The sequence below is a fragment of the Callorhinchus milii genome, unplaced genomic scaffold (assembly GCF_018977255.1).
Source record: "Callorhinchus milii isolate IMCB2004 unplaced genomic scaffold, IMCB_Cmil_1.0 Scaffold3, whole genome shotgun sequence".
Classification (NCBI taxonomy): domain Eukaryota; kingdom Metazoa; phylum Chordata; class Chondrichthyes; order Chimaeriformes; family Callorhinchidae; genus Callorhinchus; species Callorhinchus milii.
Window position 1 is genome coordinate 60254076 of NW_024704744.1, and position 14708 is coordinate 60268783.

Genomic DNA, 14708 nt, shown 5'->3' on the forward strand with positions numbered 1-14708 from the left:
AGCAGCGGGTTACTGACCCCCATCGGTGCGCCGACCTCTCGGGAACCGTTTGACGTTGGTGGTGGTGGTGGTGGTGAAGCCGCTGCGCTCAGACCAACCGTCGCCCAACGGCCGCTGTCAAACCGCCAGCGCGCGCGCTCCTCACTTTCAAATAGAGGCGGGAGCCGAGGGGGCGGGGCGGGAGCCGAGGGGGCGGGGCGGGAGCCGAGGGGCGGGGCGGGAGCCGAGGGGGCGGGGCGGGAGCCGAGGGGCGGGGCGGGAGCCGAGGGGGCGGGGCGGGAGCCGAGGGGCGGGGCGGGGCGGGAGCCGAGGGGGCGGGGCTTCAGTTAAAGGCACCCGAGCCATTCCACGCGCTGTGAACCACACGTGAAAAAGAGGCGGAAGATCGTCGCTCTATAGCTTTCCTCTCCCCACACCATCCGCCTGACCTGCTGAGGGTCCCCAGCGAATCAGGGTCACCCCCCCCCGCCTTTTCCCCCCCAGCCCCGCCCACCCCCAGCCCTCTCCCCCCCCGCCTCTCTCCCCCCCTCTCCCCCCCCCCCGCCTCCCCCCTCCCCCGCCTCTTCCCCCCCCAGCCCCGCCCACCCCCAGCCCTCTTCCCCCCCCGCCTCTCCCCCTCTCTCCCCCTCTCCCCACCCGCCTCTCTCCTCCCCCCCCGCCGCCCCTCTCCCCCCCCCCGCCTCCCCCCCCCCCCCCGCCCCCCCCCCCCGCCTCGCCTCGCTCCGCCTCTCTTGAAGACCTTCTCTTACACAGTGTGGACAGCACTGACTTGAATCAGCCGCTCAATCTACTGCTCGTAACAGGCGGGCGGGGCAGTCAGTCAGTGAGTGTCGGGTGGACTTTGGCTACAAACCCGGTTGATTTCCTGCTCCCCCTTCCCCGCACACCCCCCCCCCCCCCGGCCCTGACTCGGGGCTATGGCGGCGCGCAGACCCTTCGACCTGGTGGTGTTCGGCGCCTCCGGCTTCACCGGGCAGTTCGTGGTGGAAGAGGTGGTCCGGGTGGCGTCTGAGGCGGCTCAGCTCCGGCCCCTGACCTGGGCCGTGGCCGGCAGGAGCCGCGGGAGACTGCAAGAGGTGCTGGAGAGGCTGAGCAGCCGCCTGGGTAAGGACAGGGGGGGCCTGGGGCGGGAGAGGCGGTCTGGCCGGGCCTGGGGCTGGGCCTGGGCTGGGCTGGGCCTGGGCTGGGCCGGGCCTGGGCTCACCCCCACCCGCCTCCGAGTGTCGGTGTCTCCGGCTCAGCGCCTTCATCACATCCAGACTCCGCCTCTCCCAACTCCCTCCTCGTCCGCCTTCCCGACTCTCCCCTCCACAGGGCCGCAGCTCACCCACAGGGCCCCCGGCCCCCGGCCCCCGGCCCCCGGCCCCCGGCCCCCGGCCCCCGGCCCCCGGCCCCGGCCCCCGGCCCCCGCCCCCGGCCCCCGCCCGACTCCCCATCCCCCGGAGGGTCGAGTTCAAGATCCTCGCCCTCACCTTTAAGGCCATCCGCGGCCATGGCCTCGCCCTCTCCCACCCTCTCTGCCCTCACCCTCCCCGCCCTCTCCGCCCTCCCGCCCTCTCGCCCTCTCCGCCCTCCCGCCCTCTCGCCTCCACCTCCCGCCCTCCCACCCTCTCCGCCCTCCACCCTCTCCGCCCTCCGCGCCCTCCACCCTCTCTGCCCTCTGCCCTCTGCCCTCCACCCTTTCGCCCTCTCCACCCTCCACCCTCTCCGCGCTCCGCGCCCTCCGCTCTCCGCCCTCTCCACGCCCTCCACCCTCCCTGATCCCAACCCCCCCCACCCCCTCCTGGCTCGGGTCCTAATTCCTGACGTGAAAGGCGCTTTACAAATATATTTTGTGTTGTATCTGTCTGTGTTTGCGTGCTGTGTCCTGGCAGCTGCCTCTCACTCTCCTTTGCGCCACCCCATCATCTCACCTGTAAGTGAAAGTTTTACCCAGAAAAGCTCGCGCCAGCGCCTCCGCACCTCGGGCGTTGGCAGCATCGGCCTCCACGGCTGCGCACTCAACCTCACTAAGCCAGTCAGGAACCCGGGTGTCTTGTTTGACCCTGAACTGTCCTTTCTCCCCCACATCCGCGCCATGACCGGCACTGCCTACCACACCTCTGCAACATTGCCAGACTCCGCCACTGTCTCACCCCTCAGGCTGCCGAAACCCTCACCCACGCATTCGTCACATCAAGGCTCGATTATGGAAATTCCCTCCTCATCGGCCTTCCCAACTCTTCCCTTCACAAGCTGCAGATTATCCAATACTCTGCAGCTCATGTACTCTCACGCACCAGACTCTGTGACCCCATCACTCCCACCCTCGCCCGACTCCACTGGCTCCCCATCCCTCAGAGGATCGAGTTCAAGATCCTCGTCCTCATCTTTAAGGCCATCCATGGCCTTGCCCCTCCTACCTCTCTGACCTGCTGACTCCCTCCGAGCCTGCCCACTCCCTCCACTCAGCGGGCTCTGGCCTGCTCCATGTCTCCCACCCAACCCACCATTGGTGGCCGGGTTTGCAGCCTCTCTGCCCCCACACTCTGGAACTCCATCCCACGGTCCCTCCCACCTCTGTGCCTTCCCTCACCCCTACACCCCCCCTCCCCCATGCTCAGGCCCGAACACCTGACTGTTCAGCGCCTTGGGACGTCCTCCCGACATGAAAGGCGCTCTATAAATGTCATTTTGTTGTTGTCGTCATTTTACTCATTTTGCAATTAATGCATTTTAAAAAGGACATCAGTTATTCAAATATTCTGCCTTTTTATAAACCTATTTTAGATGTGAAATATGGTTAAATTAAAAAAAGGCAAGGTCGATTGTAATTTCAATTTAATGTACAAAGCTTTACTTTATGGTTAGTCACTCTTTTTTGAAAAATAATGTCATTTGTCAGGTGTGGTTTTGATTCTTTTACAGTTTATAGTTGTCAAGGACCCGCCTGTCGGCGTTGGGTGGAATACCAGAATAATGCTCATCTGGTGCCTTGAAAGTTTCCAATGTTTGTAGAATCATTTACTGCCAAGATGCAGTAAAATATCCCATTGAATTGTGATTCCACCAATTGGAGATATGATATTTAGCAATATTTCCTTTGCTACCAACCCAACAAATCTGGATACATTTACCAGCTCACAGCAATCAATTTTCTACAAAACAAAGCTTTTTCAGCTGTCTGGACTAATGGCTTAGGGATGGTGGAAAGATCTGTGCAGAATTGCTTGCCAATTACTTGGTGATTGAGAGATCCAAGTTTACTGACCTTTTGGACAAGAACTGCTTTAGGTCATTTTGTAAGAAATGGGATTTGATAAAGCTTTTGCTTTGTCTCTGCATTGTATTTTACAATTAGATGTGCTGTACTCCTAAAAGTTATATTATTATAAGTTATTTTGTTACCTTTTAAATGTTGCTGTGCTGTTTTAATACCTTTATGGAATATCAGCATCAACCTGCATTTATATAGCGCCCTTCATGTGAATGCTATATAAATTTCCGAGCGCTTATCTATCATGAACATGATTGAAAAGTCCACAAAGAAAGCATGGTATTGTAAAATATGAATAAAGTTTGCTGAATGAACAAATTGTGCCAAGGTTGAATGAAATGTATTGCAGTCATAAGAGAAGAAAATCATGTTGTGTTTCAGGTAACACAGACCTGAAGTCCGATGTTTCTATAATCATCTGTGATGTAAATGATCCATCTTCACTTGCTGCCATGTGTCAGCAGGGCACTGTGATTCTCAGCTGTGTCGGACCAGTAAGTATACTTTGTGTGAAAGCAGTAAACATAGCTCTGTCTTTTGGAGGACAGTAGTGTTGTCAATTTTATTTAAACCTGATGTGTATTACCAGTATCTTTCAGGGTATTATGTTAAAGAATACCTTATTAAGTATAAATATGCTTATAATGATGGTTTTTTATCTTGTGTAACACTACACAAGCTGCAAGGAAATATATGTAGTACATAGAAAGTACCTCAAAATAACTTGCATTTTTATAGTGCCTTATCAAAACATCTCAAAGCACTTTACAGTAAATATTATCAGGCATAGCAACTACTTTTGTAGGCAAATGCGATAACCGTTTTGTGCACAGTAGAGCCCCATAAATGGCCAAAAGACCAATTTATGGAGGATTGTTGGCCAGTGTTTGGGTACTCATGTACGAGGCATTGTCAAGATTTACTGCACATACTGCAGCTCTTTGAATTTGTTATTCTGGTAGATTGTTTTATCATCACCTTGTATTTAGTCTGTTCAAGATTTATTTTTTTAATACCTTAATGTATTTGTTTCAATATTTTAAGCGCTCAAGAGAATCTAGAAAGGAAGATTAGATAATATTAGCAGGGAAATGATTTGCCCACACTAGAGCCTTCATTTAAAAATCTGTTGACCAGATTTTTAAAAATGAAATGTCAGTTCACATGAAGAATTGCTTTTAGATTGTGTTGACCAGTTGGACATTAGGTATAATGTCAGTTTAAAAATAGGCTGAAATCCCAAGTGCTAGTGCACAAGGTAGACTTTCATATAGACATTAATTTGAAAATATGTTTTAAAAAGTGGTTTAAATGAGTTAAAAATGTAAAATTTGGTTTGGAAGCTGATACTTAGAATATTTGGCGTATAACTGTAAAATATTTGAAAATTAAACAATCTTCAAAATCAATAGTTTCAAATAGCAATTGGATAAATAGATTGCCTTGTCACCTGTGACATGTCTTTAACCTGCTTTTGCTAGAAGTGATATCTGCCTATGTCATTAGTACAGGTTATTTGGAGAGCCAGTTGTCAAGGCCTGTGTTGAAAATGGAGCGCACTATGTTGACATTTGTGGTGAACCCCAGGTATTTACACAGCTTCTTTTCCATTTATTAAGTGATTCAACCCAAATTAGAATAATTCAGTTTTGTAATGAGAATATTTTTTTTTGCATGGATTTTTCTGGAAAGCTAATCTGTTTTTTAATAGAGTCCTGCTTCATTATTATTGTGCATATTCCTAGCTATCAATCCTTCAGGGTACAGGCTTTTTGGATCTTGGGGACCAATTTAAATTTTTGTGCAGGCCTCGAAATCTGAAGAACTGATCTCACATTTCAAGGGAAAAATTCCAAGGTGATATGGTATTATTTAGCACATTACCATCATGGCCATTCAGTGTACTAAGTTATTAATAATAATATAATAATTATTATTACAGAAGTGATTGTGTACAATATGTACATTATTGGTGATGTCTGTGTACTGAGGAACAACCAATCAGGGTTTTCACCAACTGGTATATTTCAAAACCCATTGTCCTAAATTCAGTTTTTTTCCAAATTTTAAGTCAATTTGATCTACTGAGTTGGGTGATATTAGCGGAGAATGACTTTTGATCAACTGCCAACTGATGTGTGCTTGTTGCAATATCAATTAGTAGATGATTGTGAAATCCACTTTCTTTAGCTGAGCGTGTGTGTGTATAACAACATTGATTGTCCTATTCCTGCAGTTTTTGGAGGCAATGCAACAGAAATATAACGACCAAGCTGCTGAACAGGGGGTGTACGTGGTTGGAAGCTGTGGGTTTGATTCCATTCCAGCAGATATGGGTGTACTCTATACCAGGAACCAGCTGAAAGGTAATGTAACTTATGTAAGCAACTTAAGTCCAGTAATTTCAAATTGTATTTGAAATACTTCTCATCCCTGTTACGGAGCACCTTAGCATTTTGTTAGTGACTGCAGTTTTAAATCTTGGCCTGTCATGGTCTGTGTGTTTACAGCATCATTTGTGGAGTCCTGTAGCTCAGTGGTAAGAGCACTCAACAACAAGATTCCATTTATAGAGCGCCTTTCACGTTGGGAGGACGTCCCAAGGCGCTGGACAGTTGGGTCAGGACCCGAATATGTCAGGGTGAGGGGAGGGAAGGGAGGGAGCGAGCAGGGGGGAAATGGTGAGGGTGAGGGGGGGGAAGGGAGGGAGCGAGGGGGGGTAGAGTCGAGAGGGGAGGTGAAGGCACGGTCAAAGAAAAAGGTCTTGAGACCGGCCTTGAAGGAGGAAAGGGAGGAAGCGGCGAAGGCACTGGCAGTTGGAATTCCAGAGCCGAAAGGCTGAAGGCCCGGCCACCGATGGTGGGGCGGGGGATGTGGAGCAGACCGGAGCCAGAGGAACGGAGGGTAAGGGCAGTTAAGTAGGGGGATAGTAGGTCGGAGAGGTAGGAGGGAGCAAGGCCGTGAATGGCCTTGTAGGTGAGGGTGAGGATCTTGAATTTGTCACTCGCCTCACAAGTGAGAGACCTGGGTTTGAATACCAGGGCAAAACGTTGAGCAAGTTTCCTTACTTCACACGCCTGTTACCTAGCAGTAATTAGGAACCTGGTTGTTAGTCAATTGGCGGATTGCTTTTCCAGGGGTAATAATTCCTTTTTTAAAAAAATTGGTCATTCAATCCATGATTTGCCCACAAAATATATAGTTAATTCACTTTACAGTATATTCTGTGAAGCGCTTTGAGACATCAAGAAGATGTGATAAGACGCTATATCAAATGCAAGGAGTATTAATATTATCAATGCATTGTGCTGCCTCAAGCTATTATTCAATTTGCAATCTTCAATAATGTATGAATGAGGAAGCTGTGATAAGGTATTTGTATTATTGACGTGATGTACTATGTTTTTCAATTTGGTTCATTTGATTCCATATTTGTATTCTATTGAGCATTCCGTTTATTGTATATTTTAATTTATAGTAGTATCCTTTAAAATTAATAAGCTTTAGTACTTCTCATAGTCCTGTGTATTGGTTTTTATCTGTTTTCATGGTGTCTGCACCATTTAGGCTTAACTTTGGGGATTTTGTAACCCTAGAAACATCCTGTTTTTATCATTGGGTAGTCTAAATGAGTTCTTCAATACAGATGTGTTTGCACCTCAAAACCTGACCTCAAACCAATTGGCATTAATTTAGCAAGCTAGCTGATTTACTTGGGTGTTACTGGTGCGATGTTCAGGGGAGTTTTGTATCTTCTTTAATTGATGAGCAGAAATTCACAAGACTAGATTCCTAAAACTCTACTTGTCCTACAGATTTTTTTTTAGCTTTGAGAATAAGATTTTTAAAACTGCTTTTACTTTATCTCCTATTAGGTACCTTAAGTTCTATTGAAAGCTTCCTGTTGTTCCAGTCTGGGCCTGAGGTTTGTCTCTTGTTAAAAACATCTTTATCAGTTATGATCTGAAGCTATTAAAATGATGAACACTGATGTATATCACCTTCCACATTACGACTCAAATAACAACAAAATTACATTTGTATAGCACCTTTCGCGTTGGGAGGATGTCCCAAGGCGCTGGACAGTCATTATTTTGGACCTGAGCTGGGGGTTGGGATTGATGGAGGGCAGTGGGGGGATGAAACGTGATTGAAAGCATGGTCGAAGAGGAAGGTCTTGAGATGGGTCTTGAAGGAGGCAAGGTGGAGGGACTGTAGGATGGAGTTCCAGAGGGTGGGGGCTGAAGGCCTGCCTGCCAATGGTGAGGTGGGCGAGGCGGGGGATGTGAAGCAGACTGGAGCCTACTGAGCGGAGAGCGTGGGCAGGATGGTAGGGGGTTAGGAAGTTGCAGAGGTAGGTGGGGAGCAAGGCCCTAGAAGGCTTTGAAAGTGAGGACCAGGATCTTGAACTGTATCATTCGTGTGATGGGAAGCCAGTGGAGTCGGGGAGGATGCGGGTGATAGGGTCATGGAGCCTAGCGGGAGAGTTCTGGATGATCTGCAGCCTATGGAGGAAGGAGCTGGGGAGGCTGACAGTAGACAGTTTGCATAGTCAAGCCTGGATGTTATGAATGCGTGTATGAGGGTTTCGGTGGCCTCTGGTGTGAGACAGTGGCGGAGCTGGGTGATATTGCAGAGGTGGGGGAAGGCAGAGGGGGTCATGGCACAGATGTGGGGTGGAAAGTATAGTTGAGGGTCAAACAAGATGCTAAGGCTCCGGACTGGCTTAGTAAGGTGGAATGTGCACCTTACTAATTTATTACCATAGAATGGCTTTAATAGTTACCATTTTTTTAACACCTTTATTTCTCAAATGTAGACAACTTTTCTAAAAACTTGTTAATGGCTGCACACAGCAAATGGTTTGAATTCCTTCTTGGAATCCTTTCTTGCCAATAATCTAGATTGATCCCTGTATTTATTTCCTTGAAAATATTTATTCGAAAAAATGATCATCACAGTATCTTGATTATTCAATTTGTAATCCACTGTTTGATGAAACACTGAGCTGTACAGTTGAAGAAGATCCCAGGTTAGACTCCTTGGTCTGTGCTGAGTTCCTCATCTCAACTCTGCCAGCAATTGGTACGGTTAACTGGTCTCAGAGAGATCCTGGGCGAGGAAGAGAAAAATTTAGTCAAAGTTCTTCTCATCTGTGCCCTGAGTCCTGTAGCTTAGTGGTTAGAGAACTCGCCTCAGAAGTGAGTGACTGGGGTTTGATTCCCGGCAGGGTGAAATGTTGGGTAAGTTTCCTTTCTCCATACACCTCTGTTTACCTAGCAGTAAGTAGGAATCTGGCTGTTAGTCAATTTTTTGTATCGCTTTTCTGGGGGTAATAATTCCTTCAAAAATAATAATAAATTGGTCACTCATTCCACAAATGTTTGTGGGACACTGCTGTGCGTAATTGGCTGCCACGTTTTGCCCACAAAATATACGGTCAATTCACTTTACAGAATATTCTCGAAGATGTGATAAGGCGCTATATCAAATGCAAGTATTATTATTGTTATTATTTCTATCTAGTGAAGCCTGGTGAAAAACGCATGTACAATAACAGAACTTTGTTTCAGTTGAAAAGCTTTTTTTCCGCTTCTACTTCTAAGAATGTTTTCTATCTCCTATAATAGGGTGGCTGTGGTCACGCTACAACTTGGCAGTCGGCAGTCTATGGCTTTTCTGATCGGGATTCTCTGAGGAAACTGAGAAGACAGTTTGGACATAAACCCCTTCCTTTTGTTGGGACCAAAATAAGATCAAGGTGAGATACACAAAAATATGGATTTTTCCTAACTAACCTGACTATTTGGTTCTGTGTGCAAGTTATATTTTGGAATGGTTTGGATTTTTTAAACATTAAATTCCAATTTCAGTTCTTGTCAGATTGTTATTTTTCCAGTTTAGATTTAATATAAATTCTCAGTAAAAGAAATTGGCAGGATAGAACTTAGTGTCTTTTCCTTTTTCCTTTTGTAGAGGTTCAGTATTTTACAGTAATGAAGTGAATCAATATGCTGTTCCATTCATTGGATCTGATCCTGCTGTCGTCAAACGCACACAGCGTTATCTGTATGAGAACTTCGATGAACAACCTGTAAGTACATTCCATTTTCTTGAAATTCCAGTCTGTTTTTAATCTACTTAGCTTTGCATATTTTATAGTGACTCACCGCAAATGTTAAGTGATGCTTTTCATAAGCCTAGTTAAATACTCACAGGACCCCTATGACAGAGGCATTTTTTATTGTTATAATTAGTATATTTCACTTGGATAGCCCTGGTCAAACAACAACAAATTGCACTTTAGTGTTTTTCATATAGGAAAATGTCTCAGCACTTTACAGAGATGAAATGGGAGTCTTGAGCTGGGTGGAAAATGGCAGGGCGGAAGGGGAAGGTAGGATTTTAGATGGATTTTGAAAGTGAAGAAATTAGGGAGCGAGGTGAAGGGATTTCAGAAGAGAGTTCCTGAGAAGGTAAAGGGATGGGCAAAGTGGTTGAAAGTTTGCCCATTGACAGTGAGGCAAGGACATGAAGCAGGCCAATGTTGGTGGAGCTGAGGAATTGGGAACACATGGTGCTAGGGTGGGGTATAGATGGCTGCAGAGGCATTTTGAAAGTAAGGACAAGGATCTTAAAATTTGTCTTTAACTAATGTATATATTCATGTAGCTTTTTAGGTGGGTTAGGGTTCTGGCTGCATTGGGAGTAAGTTAGTATCTGAGACAGTGAATTTTGTAGATATTCCACAGCATGTACAGGAAGGGATCCTTACCATTGCCAGTTATCCTCCTCCCAGGACAACACGGTTGTGAATAGTACAACCCATGTCTGAATGTCTGGCTTCACTGGAGTTCCAGCTCCAGTTGCACATCGCAACATAGCACCTTATCTCGTTGTCAAAGTCTCAATGGGCAACTCAGGATTTTACTGTAAAGTGTAATGACTGTATTTGCAGTTAATTGTCAAGGCTGCCAGTATGTAAGTTGTTCTACCAGAAACTAATATTTCTCAAAGGATTGCAAAATAAATAAAGCTCACAACATTGTGGAGAAGTAAATATTGGTAGTTTGACCAGTGAGCAATGGAGGGAGGGGGTGCTTTTCTTCCCTTCCTCTTTTGTTTACCCTTTGTACATAGGCAGCCCACGAATTGGAGAGCACACATGTTAGAGATATCCTGGCCATTTTGTAATTGTACTACTTTGGTGTTATTTTAGCAACTGTAAGGAACCAGCTATCTGTTTATTTTGATAAATTATATATTTATGTTTATTGAGCTTAATTCCCACACAGCTATATTCTTAATGCATTTTAGTTCATTAATACCTTTTCAACTATCATGCATTTGGGAATTATTTCACTGCAGTTTTTAATTGGCTGCTCTTCAATGTCTCTGGTTGATTCACTCTAGGTCCAGTACGGGTCCTATGTTGCTGTAGGTGGAATTAGCTCAGTGGTGGCACTGATGATGGTTGGCTTCTTCTTCTGGTGCTTTACTAAATTTAGTTTCGGAAGAAAACTTTTAATCAAAGTAAGTGATTTATGTATCATTGGTCAACTGGAAAAAGAATCCACTGTAAATTGAATTTTTATTACACCTTTCTAGAAAATGTGCTGGCTTACACTCCTCCCTTTTGTTTTATTCAGTACCCAGAATTTTTCTCATTTGGAATGTTTTCAAAGGAAGGACCAACTATAAAACAGGTAAAGTACAGTAGAGAACCAGTTTATCCACACTATTTTGGACTGGCCCCATTGCAGATACTGTGCAAAATATAAATTGGCTACAATACTAATCAAAATCTTCATCAAAATGTGCCTCTTTCTTTCTCTCTCGAACTCTACCTGAAACAAAATGCATAAATAGTTGAATGTTGTCTTTTGATTATTCATCCCCTTTTGGCTCCTTATCCAGCAGCCTGTCGAGCACTGACTAAACTTCCCCTCTGAGAGGTGTTAACCATCTAATCAACCTATATATGTTTTTAATTTGGGAAAACAAATCTTTATACAAGTTCTCTTTGTACATGTGTAGGCACCGTTTTTTTTGAGTAAATCATTCAGAGGTTAAAAAGCAAATTTGATATGCCTTATGATTAAAATTGTACACATCTTGGCAAAATTCTGTGCTTCTATATTCCCCCCATACTTTGACTGTGTGCAGAAAGAAGCATATTTGAGAATATGCTTCCAATATTGTTCAGCAGAAAACATTCCTTTCTGTAAAGCGCTTACATTTTTGTATTATAATTATTTTATCCAACTTACAGGCATGAGGCTGTCTTGGCTAAATTAAATTGGAGAAAAAAATGTCTGGTTGGAAATGAAACTGAATTTGAGAAAGATTATTTGTATTTGCAGATGGAAGGGACCACTTTCAGCATGAGATTTTATGGTGTAGGTTATGGCCCTGATCAAGATCCTCTGCAATCAAAACCTAACGTCAAGATTTTCACTGAAGTGAAAGGACCTGGTAAACAAGCAATCAATAATAGTCTTAAGATGCTGACTCTCTTTAGGATTTTAAAATACTTTCTCCTACAAACCTGGTTCATTTAGAGCTATGGCAATTTAGAGCTATGGCTATAAGCACACTAACTCACTTGACTTGAATTAAAAATCTAGCAAATTGAGTATTATAGTGTGATGGGAGTATTGCAACACCAATGTATTGCTGCAGAGCAAGTTCCTCATCTCAGATTGGTTGGGGAAGGAGGAATTGAAGGGTAGATCAATGCAAATGGTAAAAGGAGCGCTGCCAGAGATCCAGGAATTAGTTAATTAGTTTCACCCTTCCATTTTAATAGTTGACAGCTTTCTAGAACTAAAATGGAGGAGGGGAGAGAAGAAGTTTGAGATCATGTTACTTTCTGAATGTACCTGTTTTGGTGATTGTGGAGAGAGATTTGGGGCTGTGCTCACTGCATAGCTTGCAAGATTGTTTTTCAACAGAGCTATTTTTATTGTTGAACTGGTAAATTGCTCATACAGCAGCAACTGGCACAGAGATCAGCACAATATCCAGGTTCAGCAGCTGACGTGGAGACTGAAGCAGTGCTACTCTGTGACTAGTTGTTAGAAAGTAAAAACCAAACAGCTGCAAGTTCCCCCTCAGAATCATGTTAAATTTGGGAGTGCAGACAAATGACTACACTTGTTTCATGTTGAAGGGATCAGACAATGGCCTATACTTATGTAGGACAATATCTGAGTTGAATTTCCTCAGCCTACTGTCCTCAAGCAACATTTGTTAATTCTTATTTTTTAAATCCTAAACACTAGAAATCCTGCTAAAATCCTAAGTACGTCAGCATGTTTTCTTTGTTTCTGCACAAAATATTATTGTTGAAAGAAGTTAGTTATTGCAAATTACCCATTGTCAGTTGCTACATTTTATTTGGAATACTATTCTGAAATTTATAACTTAATAGGAAAATTTTAATGTTAAAATTGTACCTGAATTTTTATTTGTAAATTGTGTAATCCAATTAGAGTGCATTGCTTTGCCTCTGTTTTCTCCCCACTTGCCAATATGGATGAAAGTTGGCAAAGGTATGATTTTAAAAAGCAACAGTTTATGTTATCCAGATTTCTCTAACTGTGTTGCTGAAACATTTGTGCAATTTTTCATAGAACCAGGTTATGTTACTACTCCAAAAGCTATGGTGCAAGCAGCTGTCACAATGCTATGGGAGACCAAGTCTCTACCTGGTCGGTGAGTTGTACTATTGCGTCTAGAGGGGTATATTTGAACTCGGTAACCAGAATGGAAGGACATGTTGAAGGTATTTTGCGTTTCATATAAGCAATGGGAACTAGAGGCAAAAGAAACCAATCAAAACTCCAAATGAATTTTGTGCATTTTACTCACCATTAGTGAAGCAGTTTTCCTTCAATGAATGTAATGGTAGTTAGTGAAACTGCTTTACAGTATTTTTGGTCATTTTCCTACCTTCCCCCCTCCCTGGATTCCACCCCCAGCTTGGATGCACACAATTTACTGTCCAGCACCTTTGGACATGCTTGTGTACCAAGGAACTCTAAATGCCACGTGAAACGTGCTATATAAATGTAATTTGTCAAGGGAAGAATCTGTAAAATCAGATTAGTGTGATCTGGTATGATGCAGTAATTAGACCAGTAATCAGTTTTATATATATATCTTGGGGATGTTGCTGTGTAATCTAAAATTAATCTTAAAAGCTCATCGTGGTGTTTCAGACTCTGCAATAAATATTTGTAATTTTAGTAGCTGAATTTATGACCTTTTGTACATCATTAGGATTGTCTGCAAATACAGTCATTTAGGATGTTTTGAGATTATACAAATCAAATGATTAAGATAAATCTCAATTCATTGCCTATAGGATTCCTTACTGCTCTGCAGTGTTTTTGAAGTACTGTAAGCAGCGAGTATGGGGTGTTAATGTCTAGTCATTTGTCAATTTTTGGGGGAGGAGGGATTACAAGATCTTCAAATGACCAAGATTTGTATCTGAAATAATCTGCCGTTATAGTGCTGAGGAGAGTTAATAAGTATTGGTTCTAGTTGCATCTAATTTTGTTTTTCTTCTCTGTAGTGGTGGTGTATTCTCACCTGGAGCTGCATTCTCTAAGACCAGCCTGATTGAAAGACTTAACAAACACAGCATTGAATTTTCTGTCATCAGCCACTCTGAAGCATAATTGTAGCCCACCCACATGGTCTTGCTATTCTGCATATTACTGCTATTACTAAAACACTTTAAGAATGGTTAACATGATTTGCTCTGGGAGATGCAGAGTAAAATTACATTGATAAACTGGTTTAAAATAATTGTGTTTGTGTTCTCACCTAAGGAAAATTAAAGTTGGAAAAATATCATAGTTAACTTTGGTCTATTTTTACATTTCAATTATTTTATTTTTATTTAGGTTCTGGAAAAGGGTAAACAAAAACAAATGAGGCTTAACAGGATCACCCACCAGCTTGAACAAATAGCTAGAGACCTATGGGGATTGGTTATACATTACAGAATATAATGTTGGGCTACTTTTAAGTCAATTAAAATTCCAAGAGAAGCCTGGATATGAATCGATCTTTATATTCCAGATGGACAACTTACAAATGTGTTCTTTTCTACATGTACATGCTATACTTTTAAAATACTTTTAGCAAACCAAACAATAGCAAATGGTCACTGCACAACCAAATGTTATTTCAATGTATAAATTATACATCAACACTGATTTGGGAAAAAGTTAATCTAATTCCAGTCATTTTACAAGAGTATGATTAAAATACCTCTGGTTGAAACACCAGATATCCTATTCAGTGAAAAATAAATTCATACATTTACTGCAGTGCCACTATCCTTGCATACATTTAAAAATACATTCTGATGGTTCCTGAGCTACTATGACTACTATTCCACATCCACTGGCATTTTTGTTTCCAAAAATTATGTTGA

At 43.5% G+C, this 14708-nt stretch overlaps 1 protein-coding gene across 1 annotated transcript; it reads left to right on the forward strand.

Annotated features, from left to right (window-relative positions):
• Positions 1-738: 738 nt before the first annotated feature.
• On the forward strand, positions 739-14124 carry sccpdha.1 (saccharopine dehydrogenase a, tandem duplicate 1). Its single transcript, XM_007898407.2, has 12 exons — positions 739-1104; positions 3638-3750; positions 4763-4843; positions 5493-5622; positions 7132-7181; positions 8887-9017; positions 9233-9350; positions 10670-10789; positions 10906-10962; positions 11620-11731; positions 12892-12973; positions 13839-14124. The coding sequence occupies exons 1-12, from the start codon at positions 918-920 to the stop codon at positions 13942-13944; spliced, it is 1287 nt and encodes a 428-aa protein (XP_007896598.1). The 5' UTR covers positions 739-917; the 3' UTR covers positions 13945-14124.
• The last annotated feature ends 584 nt before the right edge of the window (positions 14125-14708 follow it).

Bases quoted from the DNA above. Each gene is read 5' to 3' on its own strand.
- sccpdha.1 (XM_007898407.2), top strand. From the start codon at position 918: ATGGCGGCGCGCAGACCCTTCGACCTGGTGGTGTTCGGCGCCTCCGGC. The intron at 1,105-3,637 runs GTAAGGACAGGG...GTTGTGTTTCAG, and splicing joins GAGGCTGAGCAGCCGCCTGG to GTAACACAGACCTGAAGTCC. The intron at 12,974-13,838 runs GTGAGTTGTACT...TCTTCTCTGTAG, and splicing joins ACCAAGTCTCTACCTGGTCG to TGGTGGTGTATTCTCACCTG.